The following is an 18075-nucleotide window of genomic DNA, read 5'->3' as shown; positions in this document are numbered from 1 at the left end:
TGGTCATTGCCCTATTCTCTTTCTTATTTTTGCATCCCCCTTCCTTCTCTTATGTACATTTTTCTGCCTCCAACCTTATTCTTGAATCCAGTGTGGAAAAATGATGAGAGAAACAGATAATTAGGCTACAGAATAGTGGAAACTGTTGGAGATACTGCAAACCATTCCTTTTAGCCCCAAGAAAATAGGAAGGTAGAGAGGTACAAGAATCTAGGAGAATATGTAAAGGGAGAAATTACAGAGAACAAAAGTACTTTTGACATGAAATTTCTCATAGTCACTTAGTTATTTGTACTTTATATGGGTGAAATGTTCATTTTTTCCCATTCAATTGTTGTTTATTGCCATTGTCTGTATTCCCACTAAACCTAGGTCTTTTTTATTTTACTTGTTAAACTTCTTATTTGGTGAAGCATTAAGCCTTTTTACTGTAATGTAAATTTAAAATATGTTATCTCAAAAATAAAAAAAGAAAGGGAGAGGGAGGGAGGGTGGGAAGAAGAGAGGGAGAAAGAAGGAGGAAGGGATTATCATTATATTCTTAGAATTGTATCTACAAACCATATTGAATTTGTTAGAAACTAATTAAATTTTTTTTATAAAAACTTAAAAGTAAGTCATAGTTTTATTGGTAATCTGGCCTTTTCTCTTTTGATTTCTGATTTCAGATAGTATTTTTTTATGATACCATCTGTTTAGTTAGGATAAAAAATAGAGTTGGTATCCCTAGAAAATGTGCCAAGACCCATGCTAGTAAGTGAACATCCATATGCATCCATTACTTTATGCCTTTCTCTAGAGAGTTAGATTTTTTTTATCTGGAGTAGTTAGTGACAGGTTAAAAGGAATATAGATGAGAACTCCTTATATAGTCTGGTTATAATCATTTTGAGACATGTAACTTCCCTGAATATGAGACTGTCTCAAAATATTAGTTTTTCTCCCTGAATCATCCATATGAACCAGGAATATGTATCTAAAGATAAGTACAGTCACAGGCAACTATTACTTATTGAGAATAATAACAGCCAGAGGGTATAGTTTAATGATTCAAGAATAAGCTTCATATAAAGACTCTATCTAGTCTCCCTAGAAACTAACCATCAAATCTCATCAGGGTCAACTTAGCCCTTTCTGTAATAGATAAATTGAATAACATACTGTTTAATTTGTATGTGTATTATTGAATGAAGCTATGAAGAGTGTTTGATCTGCATATTAAAAATATTGTGATTGTTTTGGTAAGTAAGGAAATTTTAGTGTTATTCTTCCTAAATTATTTAACCTTAGATAATTGCATGTGAGATTATTTTAAATAGATAAACAATAATTCATTATTTGAGCTTTTTTTTTCTGGCCAGACTCTCTGTTTTTTTTTTTTTTTTTTTTTTTTTTTTTTTTTTTTGCCTCTTTTAGAGCTCTAATTAGAGCCGAAGAAGATTGGTTAGTTGATTATATTTCTGTGTCTAATGTTTCTTATGTTGCATGCCATTTTTCTGGATTTTATTTGGAAAGATAAAACTGTATGAGTATTTAAGAGAAAAACATTTGCTGTTTCTTAAAAAAATGTTACAGATGGTCCAAGACCTAAATGTTCATTGCAGAAAATTTGGAAAATACAGGTTGGTACTTGTATAAAGAAAATAAAAGTTACCAGTGGTCCTACTCTCATAGATAGCTGCTGTTAACCACTGGTAACATTGCTCATGTTCTTTTCAGATATTGCTGTGTATGTATACATATATGTGTGTGTGTATATATATATAAAATAAGAATTATCTGTGTATTTTCTTTCCAAATTGTCAGAAATTTAGTTTCCAATTATGTCCCCAACACTACATTAAACATCCTTTTGTAAATCTTTGTATACATTTATTTCCTTCAATAAGTTTCCAGGAATGGAATTGTTAGGTCAAAGGGTTTTGCTTAAGAGTAGTATATTAGTGTGCTCCTGCTGCCGTAACAGAATCCCCTAGACTGGGTGGGTTAAGCCACAGAAATCTAGTCTTTCCTGGTTCTGGAGGCTGAAAGTCCAAGATCAGTGTTGCCAGCAGGATTGGTTTCTGGTGAGCCCTCTCTTCCTGGCTTGTGGATGGCTACATTCTGCATATGACCTTCTCCCATGGCTCTTTCTCTGAGTGTGTGTGGTGGGTGGGTGGGTGGAGGGAGAGGATGAAATGAGTCTCTGATGCTCCATCTGTTCTTTTTTTTTTTTAAGATTTATTTATTTATTTGAAAGGGAGAGTTACAGAGAGAGAGGTTTTCCATCTGCTGGTTCACTCCCAAATGGCTGCGACTGCCAGAGCTCAGCCAGATCTGAAGCCAGCAGCCAGGAGCTTCTTCCGGGTCTCCCCCATGGGTGCAGGGGCCCAAGGACTTAGGCCATCTTCTACTGCTTTCCCAGGCCATAGCAGGGTGCTGGATTGGAAGTGGAGCAGCTGGGATTGGTGTCCATATGGGATGCCTGCAGGCAGTGGCTTTACCCGCTACGCCACAGCACCAGCCTCTCAATCTGTCCTTATAAGGATATCATTTAATCTTAATTATGCCCATAAAGGCCCCATCTCCAAATGCAATCAGACTTGGGTTTAGAACTTCAAACTATGATTGTTGAAGAGACAGAATTTAGTCTGTAACATTTAGTAGCATTGACATTCCACCATCAGTGAGAGTTCCCATTTTACCATCTTACTGTTAGGGCTAAATGAGCATGTATACATACATATCCCTGCTACTTTGATGAATATGACATTGTTTTACATTTCTTTGAACATTAGTTTTAATGAAACTTTTTTTGTTTTTAATGTTGGTACATTTTGTGAAGGTGTAAGTTTTCTATTCCTTTGACCATTTTCTTGGTTGGGGTTGGGGTTGTTCTAATTGCCGGTAAACTTTCATTTTCATTTGTTTGTTCAGCTATGTTGTATTTTGTCAGACGTTTTTGCTTACACAGAAAAGGAGTCATTTTTAAAATGTTATTTATCCTTTGGTATGAAACTATTATTTCCCTTTAAAATACAGCAAAGTGTAAAAGGTTAATAATGTATGAGTTTTCATATTAATGAATTGTATGTTTAGTGCTCACCATAATTCATAAAACCGTTTAGAGTTTGGATACATTGATTTTCTGGCAATGAAATATAGGTAGTGCCAAGGTTAATGCAAAAATCTTTTCAGGTATTGTTTACTCTGAGTTAGCAAATACAGCAGTGTTTCCCAGAACCATTATCCCACAAGATGCCCAATTAGAAGAGAGTCCTGCTAGTTAAATAGCTTTGGGAATCACTACATGCTCTATCCCATACCTGCTGTTCCCAGTGCACATCAGGAACTGAAAGGCTCTGAGAAGCCCTGTATGTAGTAAAGAATTCTGTTAACTTTTATAAGCTGAGTGCATCCAAAGCTTACTTTGACCGGAAAGCATTTTATTTTCTTTATGTGGCTTATGTTGACTTTTTATTTTAAAACACGGATTCACAGGAAGTTGTAAAGAAATGTACGGGGAGATCCCGTGTACCCTTCACCTAGTTTTTCCCAGTAGTAAAATCTTGCGCGATTGTAGTACAGTATCACAAGGAGGACACCAACATTAGTACAATCCACAGAGCTTGTTCGGATTTCATCAGTTCCGTGGGCGTTGATTTTTATGTGTATGTAGTTCAGTGCAGTTGTATCAGGTACGGATTTGTGTAAGCATCACCACCACAATGTTTCTTTGTGCTCTGTCTTTATAGTCTCACCCACCCTGCCCTTTCTCCCTAGCCTCTGGCAGTCATTGGTCTGCTCTCATCTCTGTAATTTTGTCATTTTAACGGTGTTAAATAAGTGAATCAGACAGTGTGTTGTCTTTTCAGATTGTGTTTTTTTCACTCAGCATAATTCCCTGAAGGGAATCCAGGTTGTTGCATGTGTCAATAATTCTTTCCTTTTTAATGCTGATTAGTATGCCACGATCTGGATATACCACAGTTTGTTTAGTGTCCCATTGAATGACACTTGCCTTGCCCCTTGTTTTTGGTGGAATCTCTTAAATGCGCTGTGTGACCATTGTTCTGAAGAATGCTGATTTTGGAACTTCTGTACTACAGAAATGATGCAGTTAAAGAATTGTCACCTGGTTCAAGACTGACTGGGCTACAGAAATTAAAAATCTTTTTTTTTTTTTTTTAGGAATTCCAGAGACGCTGTAACACTCTGATTTCATTGATTGAGAAAGAAAATATGGAAATTGAGGAAAGAGAGAGAGCAGAAAAGAAGAAACGGGCAACTAAAACTCCAATGGTAAAATTTTCAGCATTTTCCTAACTTTTAGGTAGATCCCATTTTTTTTACATAATTAAAATTCCTATACTATGTTTAATGCCATAGTGATACCTATTACAAAACTGGTTCTTTTAAATGCTAATTTGTTTTGGACAGAAAAAGAATTACGAGACAACCACATGTTTCCTGTGTGTTTATGGAATAAGATTAATAACTCCCTCGTAATAGGGCTCAGTATTTAAAAAATTTCTTTATGAATCTAGGCAGAAGTACAATGCAAATAAAATCCTTTGAATTGAGACCAGTGCTATGGTGAGGGCAGGAGAGGGGTGGGGTGGGGTGGGATGGGATGGGATGGGGCTGAGGTTGAAATTTGGGAGTTCTGATTTTATCAACTAAGTTTTCTGATCTTTGTGGAGCCATATGTGCAAATGGGAACTGAGAACAGAAAACAGTCCTTTACTTGGTAGTAAGTTAACTGTTGAACAATTAGGTAATTTGATTTTAATCCAGTCAGATTGCTTTGTATAGGTATGATTTAAAATACTCTTTAATAAATCATATTATTTGAGTGTGGTTAAGTAAACTGCCATATTTCATCAAATCTAAGATGCCTTCCATTTTATATACCACTAAGAAAAAATGCTGCCAAGTATAATTTGTCATCAGTTGTAAGATGCATCCTGGTTTCAGAGGTGCTAAGCTGTGAAAGAAATGTGCATCATAGAAGATATGAAATATGGTATGTTACAATCTACTGGAGATTTTTATAAGATAATACACATAAGTGAAATTTTGCCTGGGAAACTTTTAAGTATTAAGTAGTTCTTTAAGATAAGAGTACATTTATAATACCATGTGTAAGTAGATACTTGATGACTATTTTTGATGGCTATTTTATGTCTTTTTGTAAAAAGAAACATCTTTGAAGGTTATTTTACATTGGGTTATATAGTTTGTTGGGCTATATAGAACATTAACTGTGAGTATAACATTGAAGTGAATATTCATGTTAAAATTTTTTTTTGATGCATTTACATCCTAGATTTAACATTGTTGGGCCATTTAAAAATGTGCATATTGGAGCAGAACATTAAATCTGTTTCCATTTTAGTCACAGAAAAGAAAAGCAGAGTCAGCTTCTGAGAGCTCTGGAAAGAAGGATGTCAAGAAGGTGAAATCCTAAAGCCTAGAAATAAAGTTTTAAGTGGGAAACTGCTATTTTCTTGTTCCCATCTTCAAATGCTAATTGCCAGTTCCAGTGTATTTATGGTACTCTGAGAAAAATCTCTTTGGTTTTGATTTCTTGCATATTTTATATATTTTACAATGCTTTCTACCTGAAATGTGTAGCTTTATATTTTACGCATTCTAGTATTTTTGTGTACTGTATTTTGTGCATTTCATGTCTTCATCGAAATCCTCTCAGTCCTTGTTTTTTTGAAGCTTGTGCTGAGGTTTTAGCTTTTATATGTTTTATATGCCGCTGCTTTGAAAGAGAACCTAGATTCTATAGCTGTATTATTGTTGTTTCATACTTTAAATTTATATGGCTGTGGAAAAATGAATTAAAGTGATTTGAGGAGAAAGACTTTTTCACTTCTTTGTTGCTTTCTTTTCTATTGAGTCTGGGCTTGTATGTGTTACTGCATACTGTGATTAGCATAATAATTGTTTCTTTGAGGTCATCTAAATATTTTTTTCCTAAAGGAATAAAGGGTGAGAAAAGAAATATTGAAAAAACTAATATTTGATACTGTGCTTGCTGTCAGTATGCATTACATTTAAATTATTCTCTAAATATTCAAGTGGGAAAATATAATAAAGAAATGTCTATAAGAAATTTAATTATTTCCTGTTTTTTGTGTAGTAGAAAGTGGTTGTATTTATTGGATTGTATTGCTCACTACTATGCATTTGCTTGAAAGTTAAAGCTTTGCTTGCTGATTTGTGTGTGATCTTCTGTCCCATAGAGCCAGTTCAGAGGAGTCTGGATGTAACTTGTGGGTTTATTAATAACTAAGTGTATGAAACAGGCTCTATGCACACAGAAGGGAGGGGTTGTATTCATTAGGAATACAGTCATGCTCGGGTAACGGCTCAGTATGTCAAAGGTTTTCTACCCCAGGAGTTGATCCTTGCTTGCACTACACATCCCGTGCAGGTCAGAGAGCTGGGGGAATGAAAGGTGATCTGCTCCACACAGTTACTCAAGCTTCCGGGCTGATGGAAGCACCCCCACCGTCTTGTAGCTGCACTGCACCATCCAAGACATGTGGCCTTTTCAGCTGCCACTGTAGGAGAAAATGAGAGGCTGTAGGCTCTTCACTGTCTCAGCCCAGAAGTGACACATTTCCCATCCACTTACATTTCATTGCCCCAAACTAGGCACATGGTTGTGTGTCCCTGCAAGAAGCTGGTAAATGTCAGGGAACAAATAGGATGTCTTACATTACTACCTCTGCCACAGGGGCTGTCAGCTCAGGAAAGAGCCTGTGTGAAGGTCAAGGTGTAAGGCAATTATAAAAATGGATCTGAGTCAGGTGCGAAACACAGCAAATAAACAAAGCTGGGAATGCAGGATAGTGATGTTAGTTACAACAAGGTTTGGGTTACTAAAGAGTTGCCTCTTTCCCCTACCAAGATCGTTTGCATTTCCTATCAGGCTCTATTTAGTGTACCACTGCTAAACCCTGGCTAGCCCCTGAACGTAAGTTATCCTCTGTCACATCCTCACTCTTCTCGCAGAGGTTCTGCAGCATAAATCTTCTAGAATGGCAACCCACTGTCTACTGGACTCTTCTAAATCTTCACTTATTGGCCAGATTTCATAGTACTAACTGCCATGCTCCTGATGGGGCTCCTTTTACTGTTTCCACTGTTAGGACTTAGAATCTGATACTTTGTTGGATGTTGGGGTAAAATTGGGGTGCTGTTGAGAGATGAAGTTAGGGTGATGTTAGATCAAGGGACCTGGAAATACCCAAAGCTATAATTGGCCTAACTTAACTTACTTTCTATAAGGACCACTAAAGAAGTGAAGGTAAGCAAAGTAATAATATTTCACAGGCTGGTGCTTTGGCTCCAAACTCCAATCCAGAGCTCTTATGCTCAAAATCAAATCTTGGGATAATCTCAATGAGATAAAAAGCTACAGTCAGTCCATGAGCTTTAGCAAATGTTACCTGAGAGGATTTTACTGATCACCTCCAAGGCCAAGCATTACAGAGCAGCCTCGAGAGCGGCCTGGACTCTCATCACTCATTTCAGCCTTCCTCTTAACAGAGGAATGAAGATGGAGGGGGGGGGAACAGGTACAGTCAGGGTCTTGGAACCCTTCCATAGACATTTAACAATCTCTATTTTTTCTCAGTTGACCAAAAGGGTTATAGCTGAGGTGTATGCGGCTGTCTGCTTTAGAGGAGAAAATCAGCAGGTAAGTTATTCCAGCTTTTTCATGGGGCCCATATCCCTATCCACATGGCTCTTAGAAGCCTTTCTTGGGCCAAGGACATGGGAAAGGCAGTCTCCAGGTCCTTCAGTGAATGTCATGTCATCCTTACAAATGTATGAAATGGTTTTATTTCATTCCAGGACTCAAAGACCACACTTTCTTTTTAAGACAAAAGGTTTTTATTAAAAAATACCAAGTATAAAAAAAATAAGATCTGTTTTTCCCTTGTATACTATTTCACTCAGATAAAACCAGCAGGCCACATGCTGCTCAGACACAGCCCCAGAGAGGATCCGGAAGGCACACCATCCAGAATTGATTTCCATAACCTATCCCATATACACAAATCAGCAAGGCCCCTCCCTGCCTCTCCCGGGGCCCCAACCTGCTTGGGTGTGCAGGAGCAGGGCCCCACAGAAGCCAGGGAGCTGCAGCAGCTGTCCCGCCCAAGTCCCATCACCCACAAACAGAGCAAGTGTCGCAGCCCTCCCTGGAAGGTCCAAGTCAGAGGAGGAGAGGAGGAAAGAAAACTAGGGCAGCAGCTTCAGAAGCTTGGAGTGGGAAGGGAACCAAATACATACTTATATACACACATAACATTGACCTCCAGGTTAGAACATACATCCCCCCCCAAAAAAAAAACAAGAAAAATAACTTAAAGGTGAAGTTTTTAAAAAATTAGATCCACTACAATGCTTTTTTATACTACCATGCCCACTGTACACACATTTACAGCTTCTGTCAATTTGCATTGTTTGTGCATTTTGTGTGTGTGAGGTCTTGGCTTGGAAACAGTTAAGTAAAAACCAAAAAGAAAGACCAGTTCACTCAGTTTTACTAAAGGAGGCAGAAAAAGGGCAGGTGGCCCAGCGTTTGGTCTTATAGCCTCTTGCATGACACCTTTCGTAGGAAGGAAGGGGGAGGGGGAGGAGGAGAGAAACATAGGGAACCAAACTCAGGCAGATTTTTGGAGAAGCAGCAGGTAAAAGTGGCAAGTTCAAGTAGTTCTCCCAGCACAGCTGGAGTCCCCACAGAAGGCACTCAGAAATGTTGGAAGAGGTGACAGGGACTTAAAATGGTGCTAGTCCTATCCCATCCCAACCTTAGTGAAAAACACATCACTTTTTCTATTTTTTCAATAACAGTGTACAGCTACATTGTTTAATCTACCAAGGAAACCCTTAAAGTGAACACTAGATGATTGAAGGGTTCAAATAATACCTTATTGGGAATGCACAATGCCCCCATGAAACCCCTTTTATCATCACATTTCCACAGAGAAATTAAACTTCCATATAAAATCTAAAAGTCCCATTTCGAAGAATTCCCACTTCAAAGAAGAGGCCTAGATTAATGGGGTAAAATACCTAGACTTGGCTGCCATGTTGGGGAGAGCAAACAGTATAGCCAAGTTTACCGTATCAGATGATTGGAGGTCAAAGGAAACAGAGGAGAGTACTATATACATGAGTGCTATTTGATTTGTGAGACAGACACAGGGAGTGCTGCCATGTCTTGGTCACTTGCCATAATGCCCCCACTGGATGATGCTGGGCCTGACTGATGCCAGGAACTCAATCTAGGTCTCCTATGTGGATGTCAGGGGCCCAATTACTTGATCTGTCACCTGCTCCCTCCCAGGGTGTGCATTAGTGGGAAGCTGAAAGCAGGTGGTGAAACTCAGGTGCTGCAATGTGGGACGTGGGCATCTTAACCACTTGACTAGAAGCACAATGAACCTGCCCATAAGCAAAAATTGTCCAGTTAGTGGTACTGGGATCTGACCAACCTGATTCCCTATAATTGTTCAAGAAGGGAAGTGATCAAGAGGTGTGCTCGCTTCAGCAGCACATATACTAAAATTGGAATGAAAGTGAGCAGAGGAGCAGGGACCCTAAGTGGTTTCCTTTACTCGGGTCTCTGTCTGTAGAGGATAGGGAGTCAGTAGGTTTCTCAACAACCCTAGGGTTTCCACAGAGTCCCTTATAACACATCTGTCTATGTATGGGCTACTCAGGCCCTAATTTCAGAATTAAAATGGGGTGAGCTCAGTAACCTCATTTTTAACATAGCCCTTTGAATTTCATCTTCATTGCACAATTCCTTTTTTCTCCCTGGCTTCCTGGCCTAAGAGTGTTATGCTATATGGAAAACTTGGACATTTGTCAGCTCATACAATTCTCCCATGAGAACTCTCCCTAAAATTTGGACCTTTGCCAGACCTTCCAGTTAGGAGAAGTTACTAAACCAGCATCTTCATTGCTATCTTAGTTCTTGGGTGTTGGTTGGAAAAGCCTCTGTGCAACTGGTGAAACGAATCCATTGTTGCCAAAGTCAAATGCCACTATTTCCCAGTTACTGGCAGAGGTCCCTACAGTGCTCCATTGTCCCCTGTCTCTGGTGCGGTAGCCAGTGCAGATAACTAAGATTCCTGACTAGCTTCAACACCTGTGATTAATGCTGGTGTCCAAGTGGCCCTCACATTTCAGACTTCTATGAGTATTCCACTTCTTCATTTGCTCTGCCTGCACTACCCTTCCCAATAGAAAGGGGTAAGATTTTCCAGTGGTGCAAATGCATGTAACTAATGTCCTATGCCATGTCCTATATCCCCAGCCTTACCCTTTTTGTGTGCTCCAACTGATTTTTTGACTACCAGTATCTTTCTGATAACTTTTTTTTCAGAGGCCCAGAAGGCTTCTCAACTCTCTGCATGATAGGAGCTAGGGTTAAAACTTACGGGGGGTGGGCTTGTAACCAAAGCCTGAGGGTAGTTGGTATTTGAGTACTGCAGCTCTCTCATCACTTGAGCAAGGTTACTAAGGTATGTGATGTATACGGCTCCTCAGAGTTTATCCGTGGGGTTAAGCTCCACTCGCTCACAGGAGTAGCTATCTTGATAACACATTCTTTATTGACTGTTTTCTGTTCCCTGTATCACTGTCCTGTTCCTCTATGGGTAGTTCCTGAGATCAGTCTTAAAATTTTACTTGATTAGAACCTTTGTCTTGGGCTCTGAGGAACTCAAGACAACATTTGCATGGGTTTTATTTGCCCTTAGCTATTTTATATAAAGATATTTTTGGCCCTTAGGTATTTCATACAAAGAGTGATGATTGAGTAGTAGATCTGCCACTTTGTGGACAGCTAGTGGGTGGTGTGACTGGATCAGGGTATTCTGCATGGGAACAAAGTACTAGATTTTGATTTTCTTTAACAAATGAGTTTTTCTCATGACACCAATAGCTGTAGTATTGGGAATTATTTATGAAGTGGAGGTTACAAGATTCCCAAGTGTTTGGTAAGGCCAAAGCTGGTTTCCAGGCTACTGCCTTTTAAAGTGTTTTCCTTGCTTACTGGTACTCCTTCTGCATGCAGTGGTTCATTTAGATACCTGGAGCAAGCGTTGGCCTTTCTCACTCTAGGGTGTACCTTATGGATGCCCAGTGATACCAGGCTGTTTTAGCCTGCTGGTCTAACCTGATCATTCTACCCTTTCCTCATATATTGCTTTAGTGTTGGGGAAACTTTCATCTCACTTCCGTACTAAGATCCAAGCTGTGTCTTTCTGATGACTTTCAACTCTGCCTTCTGTATCAGTTCCAGGACATACTTGGTCAATTTCTGATTTTTTCCTGTGATACAGATGTTAGAATTCATCAATATGTTGGACTACCAAGTTATGGGGCTGTTTTTGAGGGCATTTAGTTTCCATGGGAGGTTGATGGGGGGCGCTATTCATGTCCAGATTTCTACCTTTCATCATGAATGCAGTGTTGAATTAACATCTTCTTCAGTGGTGGAGACCAAAGCCAACTTGGCAGTATCCAGACTGAAAAGATCTTTGCATAATGTCCTACTTATACCAGAACATTCGGAATGTGACCATCAGCATCAATTGCGATTTTTTAAAGATTTATTTATTTGAAAGAGTTACAGAGAGGACAGAGAGACAGAGAGAAAGAGAGAGATCTTCTACCCACTGTTCACTCCCCAAATGGCTACAACAGCCAGAGCTGGGCTGATCTGAAGCCAGGAGCCAGGAGCTTCTTCGAAGTCTCACATGTGGATACAGAGGCCCAAGGACTTGGGCTATCTATCCTCCACTGCTTTCCCAGGTGCATTAGCACTAAGATGTATTGGAAGTGGAGCAGCTGGCACTTGAACCTGCTCCCATATGGGATACTGTCACTGCAGATGGTGGCTTAACCCACTGCACCTCAGTGTCGGCCCCATCAATTGAGATTGATACCTTATTCAGCCCTCTCCTCAAATCAACTAAGTCTCCAAATGTGGTTTGTTTTTGTACTGGCCATTTAGTTTTGTATCAGCAATCAGAGCGTTGTCAAAAGATGGTAATTCACCCTTTTCTAATAAGATGGCCATACTATCCCAGTGTGTGTTTGCTGTATTGTTTATAATTGGGTAGATGGCCTGCCTCATTTGCCTTCATGAAGGATGAATGTAGTTTAGGTCTGGGGTCTGGGTTTATCTTTATAGGTGTATTTTCCCTTCATATATGTCTCTCCTGGTTTCTGAGATCTTGAATTTTATTTTCCTTTATGTCCCTAATCCTTAGTTTACCTTCCACTACTACTAAAGCTAAAACTATCCCCCTGGACAAGGGTTTTTCATTACTTTAAAAGGGTCTTTATTTTCAGGCCAACTCAATTCACAAAGCAAAGACGTTCTGGTATAAGACATTAGTGCTTTTTTGATTTTTTTTCTTTCATGAAGTTTTTCTTTCCTCCTTAGTCATTTGTTGATTAGACTTTGCAAATTTCTAAGTTTATTTTAAATTTATTTTTATTCCTGCAGCAGCCAGGGCTGGGCCAGGTTCAAGTCAGAAACCTGGGATTCCATCTGGATCTCCCTTATGGGTGGCAGGAACCCAACTACTTGAGCCATCACCGGCTGCCTCCTGGTATGTGCATTAACAGGAAGCCGGAATTGGAAGCAGAGCCAGGACTCAAACCCAGGCACTCTGATACTCATATCTGGGATGCAGGCATCCCAACTGGCGGCTGAACTACAGTGCCAAATGCCCACCCCTATTTTTAAAAAGTATATTTTCTCTACAAATTTGTAGTTTAGGGTTTATACAATGTCCAGATAAGAACCAGCATTAGAGCATGTAGCAGGGAAGGGACTCAGAAATATTTAGAGAAGGCCCATGATGTCCCAGAATTTCATCTCACTTTCTCTTTATGTCTGGATGCAAGGTAAAACAACAGAAATGTAATCTGAGACTTCCACCTAGTGTTTGTATGCGGTTTTGGACCTAATGATCCAATAGGCCAAAACCGTGATACACTGGAATTCTGTTTAATCTAGGGAGACCTAGCTCATGTGGAACTTTACCACTATTACAGTTTGAAGTCATGGCCAAGGCTATCAAGTTCCTAAAGTGAATATCTGCACCGATACCAGCACTTGCCTGTTACCATATAGGAGATTATATAAGTGGGTCTGTGGCATCAGTGCTTCAAGTTTGAGATCGAACCTCAGTCTCTTTTATGGGACATTGTTCCCCAAATATTACTTTATAGGGCATATAGCTGTTCTATCTTCTGAGGCCACACCAGTGTCAGGGATAAAGGTGAGAACAAGGTACTCTAAGGGGTGACTTATGATGAAAACTGGCCAGCGATCTTGGAATGCTTTAATCCTGCCTTGACTCTACCACCCTTGTGTGTTCTACAAGGGATGCACATGCCTGAAGAGTGGCAAAGGAAGCAAAATAGCATTTTAGTTAAGTAGGGCATGCCCCAAGCCCTCATTCAGTACTCCACTGAGCTAGACTCAACTGCGAGGAGGCTTAGGGAAGAGACAATATGGAACTCAGAAGCAAAATGGGATTCTTGGCTTAACACTGAGCCAAAACGAGATTTGAGAATCATTCCAATAAGAGAAAAGTCACGGAAACCAGTTCCAGAGGAAATGAATCCAAAAAGAGGCTTTCTACCCATATGGGGTTGTTCATATTCCCTGGGTTTCACTCACTAGAGATTGTAGTTCAGCAGTGCCTAGGAATCTTACCAGTCAGTCCAGCATTCCTCTACTACTTGGGTAGGAGACTGGGAGAGTAGACCAGAGAGGAGCTTTGAACCCCTTCCCCTGGAAGTCAATATGGATGCATGCTTAGGACTGCTCAGATGCTCAGCTTCTGTAGGGAGGCCAGTGCCTACAGCATATGGTTGATTATACATGTTCACATGTAGCTGTAACCAAACACTAACCAATACAAAACCTATCTCAAGAAGTACTGATATAGGATGCAAAGTTGACCATTTCTCATGAGAATTGTTACCACCTGTATGGGATTTCTTATTACTGGGCATATTTTGTGATTACTGGTGAGACTGTCAGTGAACTGAGTCCTTGGGAACAATGGTTTACTATACAGCAGTGTCACTGTATTTTGAGCCTTCTCATTTGAGAGATGGCAACTGCTACTGGTCATGATACTGAGATAAAAAGTGACGCTTCCATGATCATTCATAAATGCACATTTGCTAAAATTTGAATAGGTATGGACATTTTTTTAAAGATTGGCTTCTACTTGTAGGTTTTCTATTTGGGTACCATGATTTTCCTCGGGTGGAGATCTTCCCCCAGGGTGAGGTAGGTGCTATGGCATAGTGAACTGGAACTGGTGATGACGTCTCACGGGACGCAGACATTTGGACTTCTGTGCTGAAGAAGGACATTCAGAGTTGCATTCATTATTGTTAGCCTCAGGCTCCAGAGACAATTATGCTTGGTTTGACTTTATTTTAGTTAGGGTCTGTATCAGCTTTTGCTGCCTAACAAAGTACCTCAAAACTTAGTGGCTTAAACCAACCATTTATTCAACTCACAGTTCTGGGTTGTCAGTTTGGGATGGGCTCAGCTGCTTTCAAGGCATCAAATCCCTATTTATATATTCAAAGGAATCCTTTTAAGTTGAAATAGGGGGTATTAAATTGAACTCCTAGTAAAGCTGAATTCCTATAACCCAAATGTTCTATCCTCTTGAGTGGAGGAAAGAGCAAAAACACACAGAATAAGAATACATTCCTTGTCAAAATGGCAGGGTCGAAACCAGGCAGTGAGATAAAAATGTCATACATTTTATCTGTGTGACATTTTTATATAGGAATACACTGAGGTCCAAAATATTTACTGAAGTCTAAGGATGGTCCCAATACCTGCATCTTGTCACTGGACCAGAACTGACAAGCCCTTTTGAGGTAGAAGACTTCCACTTTTGCTGCCTAAGCTGTTTGCTTTAGAACAAGCTTTCACGCCACTTTTACTGCAGCCGAAGTTGGTGAGGTTTGTGATCCCTTGATTGCCATTTTGCCATTGCTAATGTGGGACTGGGCCTTGTCACTTGTTAGGATTAAATTGGAGTGTCTGGGGTGGGGGTATGGGGAATGCCTCTACTTGCATCTCACTGGCCCCTAAGTGAGATCCCTACTCATGGTATCACTGAGCAAAGACACTCCAGCAAAAACTGGCCTGGAATTCAAACACTTGAGCTCCTTAGAAACATTAATGAACTTTTGTTGAGGACACTAGAAGAGCTAGGTTGCCTTGTTTGCCACCTCACAGATTTGGACTTTCTGTTCCATTCTGTTTTGTTTTGTTTGCCTACATGACTTGGGGCAAGGGCTGGCCTTCTGCTATTGCCTTTCTACTCTCTCAGTGATTTCTCTTAGAAGCTTTGTTGATCTTTCTGCCACTGGGCCTTGGCCAGAGTCACCCCTGTCCTTCCTGACAAATGTTATTAACATAATGTATTCATTTAAAATGTATGAGGGGTCCTTTAAATGTACATGGAAATGCATATTTATTTATTTATTTATTTGAAAGAGCTACACAGAGAGAGAAAGAGGTGGGGTGAGGGAGAGAGGAAGTCTTCTATCTGCTAGTTCACTCCCCAAATAGCCATAATGGCTGGAGCTGTGCCAATACAAAGCCAGGAGCCAGGAGCTTCTTCTGGGTCTCCCACACAGGTGCAGGGGCTCAAGGACTTGGGCCATCTTCTACTGCTTTCCCAGGCTATAGCAGAGAGCTGGATAGGAAGTGGAGCAGCCGGGACTCCAATTGGCGCCCATATGGGATGCTGGCACTGTAGGTAGCAGCCCTATCCGCTATGCCACAGTGTTGGCCCCCATTCATTCATTTCTAATAGGACCACTGGAAGAAGGGGTTGTGCTAGGCTCCCTTCTCTGACACAGGGCCTTTTAAGCTTGGCATCCATTGGGATTGTCTGTCTCTCTTTCTTTCATTGTCTTTGCCTCATTTCCCTGTATCTCCATCACCTTGGTACTTGCCCTCATTTACTCTTAAACTTCTCTTATGTAAATAGCTCCCTCCACAGATGCTGTAGTAACTCACTTTGATTGCTAAGTAAGAAAAGGTGAGTTTTGTAAGGATACCAGCCAGCAGGAATCCACTTATGCCTTCCGTTGCTTTCAGGGCTACATTCCCTCTCTCTCTCTCTCTCTCTCTCTCTCTCTCTGTGTGTGTGTGTGTGTGCACATGTGCATGAATCATTGCCATTCTCTTTCAGCATCTCTGCTTTTTTCAATGTGTCTATAGCCTTAATGGATGGCCTACTGATTTTATTTCTTGGAACCCTGTTTTGTGCAATACATTCTGCTTTTATTCATATTTTACCTTGCTATGATCTTTCACAGATCCTTGTCTTCCATGGGGCATTTTTTTATAAACTCTAGCTCTCTTTTCTTTTTAAGAAATTCATTTACTTATTTGAAAGGCAGAGTTGCAGAGAGAGAGGGAGAGTCAGATCTTTCATCCACTGATTCATTCCCCAAATGGCCACAATGGTCCCAGCACTAATATGGGATGCTGGCATCCATTTTACCAGCTTAACCTGCCACACCACAATGCCAGTCCCTCTAGCTCTCATTTCTAATTCCTACTTTGAGATAATCATATAGGTACAGGCCATCTTCTACATCAAGTCATATTATAGGTAAGTGGCTCAACTGAATTGGCTATACCTGGGTTAGGAGTACATTCTATGGCTAGAGTGTGAGGCCATGTGATATAAATCTTGGCAGTACTAGTAGCAGGTTACACGTAACCAGTGGACTTTCAGCCAGTAATTGACATCTCCCTTTAGTCTGTTTCTTACCCACTGGTTAATACACTAGCCTACGTAATTCCAAAGTTGTCTCTGCCTAAAGCAACCCAGCTATTACACTTCAGACACAAACACGTGCTCTCCCCACTTCCAGGAGAGAGACAACTCAGTTTCCTCTAGAAGCAATGTGAAAGTATGCCATTAGAAGCTGCCTGTCAGACTCTGTGTGAATAACCTTTGGGGGGCACCTTCAAATCTTCAGTTCCTTGGCTTGCCTATGTTGGTGATTGAGTATATATTGCATCCTGCAGCTGTGTGGGGATGGTGGATTACATGCTGGAACCAGCAGGCATGACTGTTGCAGAGGAGTTGAGTTTCTTCAGCAGCAAATCTTCCCAACTGGAGAGTCTGCTTCTGGGAGGATTAACCCTGAGAGGTTTTAAGGGCAGCAGCAATCCACTTCCAGGTAATGCTGGCAACTTAGTGCAAAGGCAGCTTGGGGGACTGGCTCGAAACTTGAGCTAGGATTGGAATCACCTGGAATGCTTGGTTTCCCAGACTACTGAGCACCTCCCCTAGAGTTTTTGGTTTAGTAGGAATTTTGTCTTTCTTTCTTTCTTTTTTTTTTTGACAGGCAGAGTGGACAATGAAAGAGAGAGACAGAGGGAAAGGTCTTCCTTTGCTGTTGGTTCACCCTCCAATGGCCGCCGTGGCTGACGTGCTGCGGCCGGCGCACCACGGTGATCCGATGGCAGGAGCCAGGTGCTTCTCCTGGTCTCCCATGGGGTGCAGGGCCCAAGCACTTGGGCCATCCTCCACTGCACTCCCGGGCCACAGCAGAGAGCTGGCCTGGAAGAGGGGCAACCGGGACAGAATCCGGCGCCTCGACTGGGACTAGAACCCGGTGTGCCGGCGCCGCAAGGCAGAGGATTAGCCTGGTGAGCCACGGCGCCGGCCCAATATTTAATATAATATTAAAATATAATGTAAGTTTAGATATGAAGGGTATTCAAAAAGCTCATGGAAAATTTGCATTAACATTTAATTCCATTTCCCATGAGCTTTATGGAGCCCGTCATATAATGATACTGGTCATTACTTAATAATCAGCTAAGCTGGTCATTAATTTTAAAATCTTTAAATTTATTTGATAGGCAGAGAAAGACAGAAAGAAACAGCATCATCTGCTGGTTTACTCTCCAAATGCCTGATATGGCTGGGGCTGGGGGCTGAGGACTCAGGGAGAGGCTGAAATAAGGAT

The 18075-nt window shown here is 40.7% G+C and overlaps 1 protein-coding gene across 9 annotated transcripts in view; it reads left to right on the top strand.

Annotated features, from left to right (window-relative positions):
* The window catches only part of SMARCA1 (SNF2 related chromatin remodeling ATPase 1), a 100827-nt gene extending 94721 nt beyond the window's left edge, over positions 1-6106 (top strand). For 4 of the 9 annotated variants that reach the window (XM_017349732.4, XM_002720280.6, XM_070066461.2 and 1 more), the window contains 2 exons: positions 4171-4281; positions 5378-6106. In XM_017349732.4, coding sequence (XP_017205221.1) covers positions 4171-4281; positions 5378-5449 — 183 coding nt within the window. In that variant the 3' untranslated portion in view covers positions 5450-6106. Of the gene's footprint in view, positions 1-4170; positions 4313-5308 lie in introns of all 9 variants that reach the window. The other 5 variants (XM_070066460.2, XM_017349735.4, XM_070066459.2 and 2 more) reach the window with 3 other exon arrangements.
* Positions 6107-18075: the final 11969 nt, after the last annotated feature.

Source organism: Oryctolagus cuniculus, chromosome X (genome assembly GCF_051225735.1).
Source record: "Oryctolagus cuniculus isolate XC-2025 breed Fujian yellow rabbit chromosome X, ASM5122573v1, whole genome shotgun sequence".
In the NCBI taxonomy this organism is placed as follows: Eukaryota; Metazoa; Chordata; class Mammalia; order Lagomorpha; family Leporidae; genus Oryctolagus; species Oryctolagus cuniculus.
Note: the sequence above shows the minus strand (reverse complement) of the source record. Positions and strands in the feature narration are given on the sequence as shown.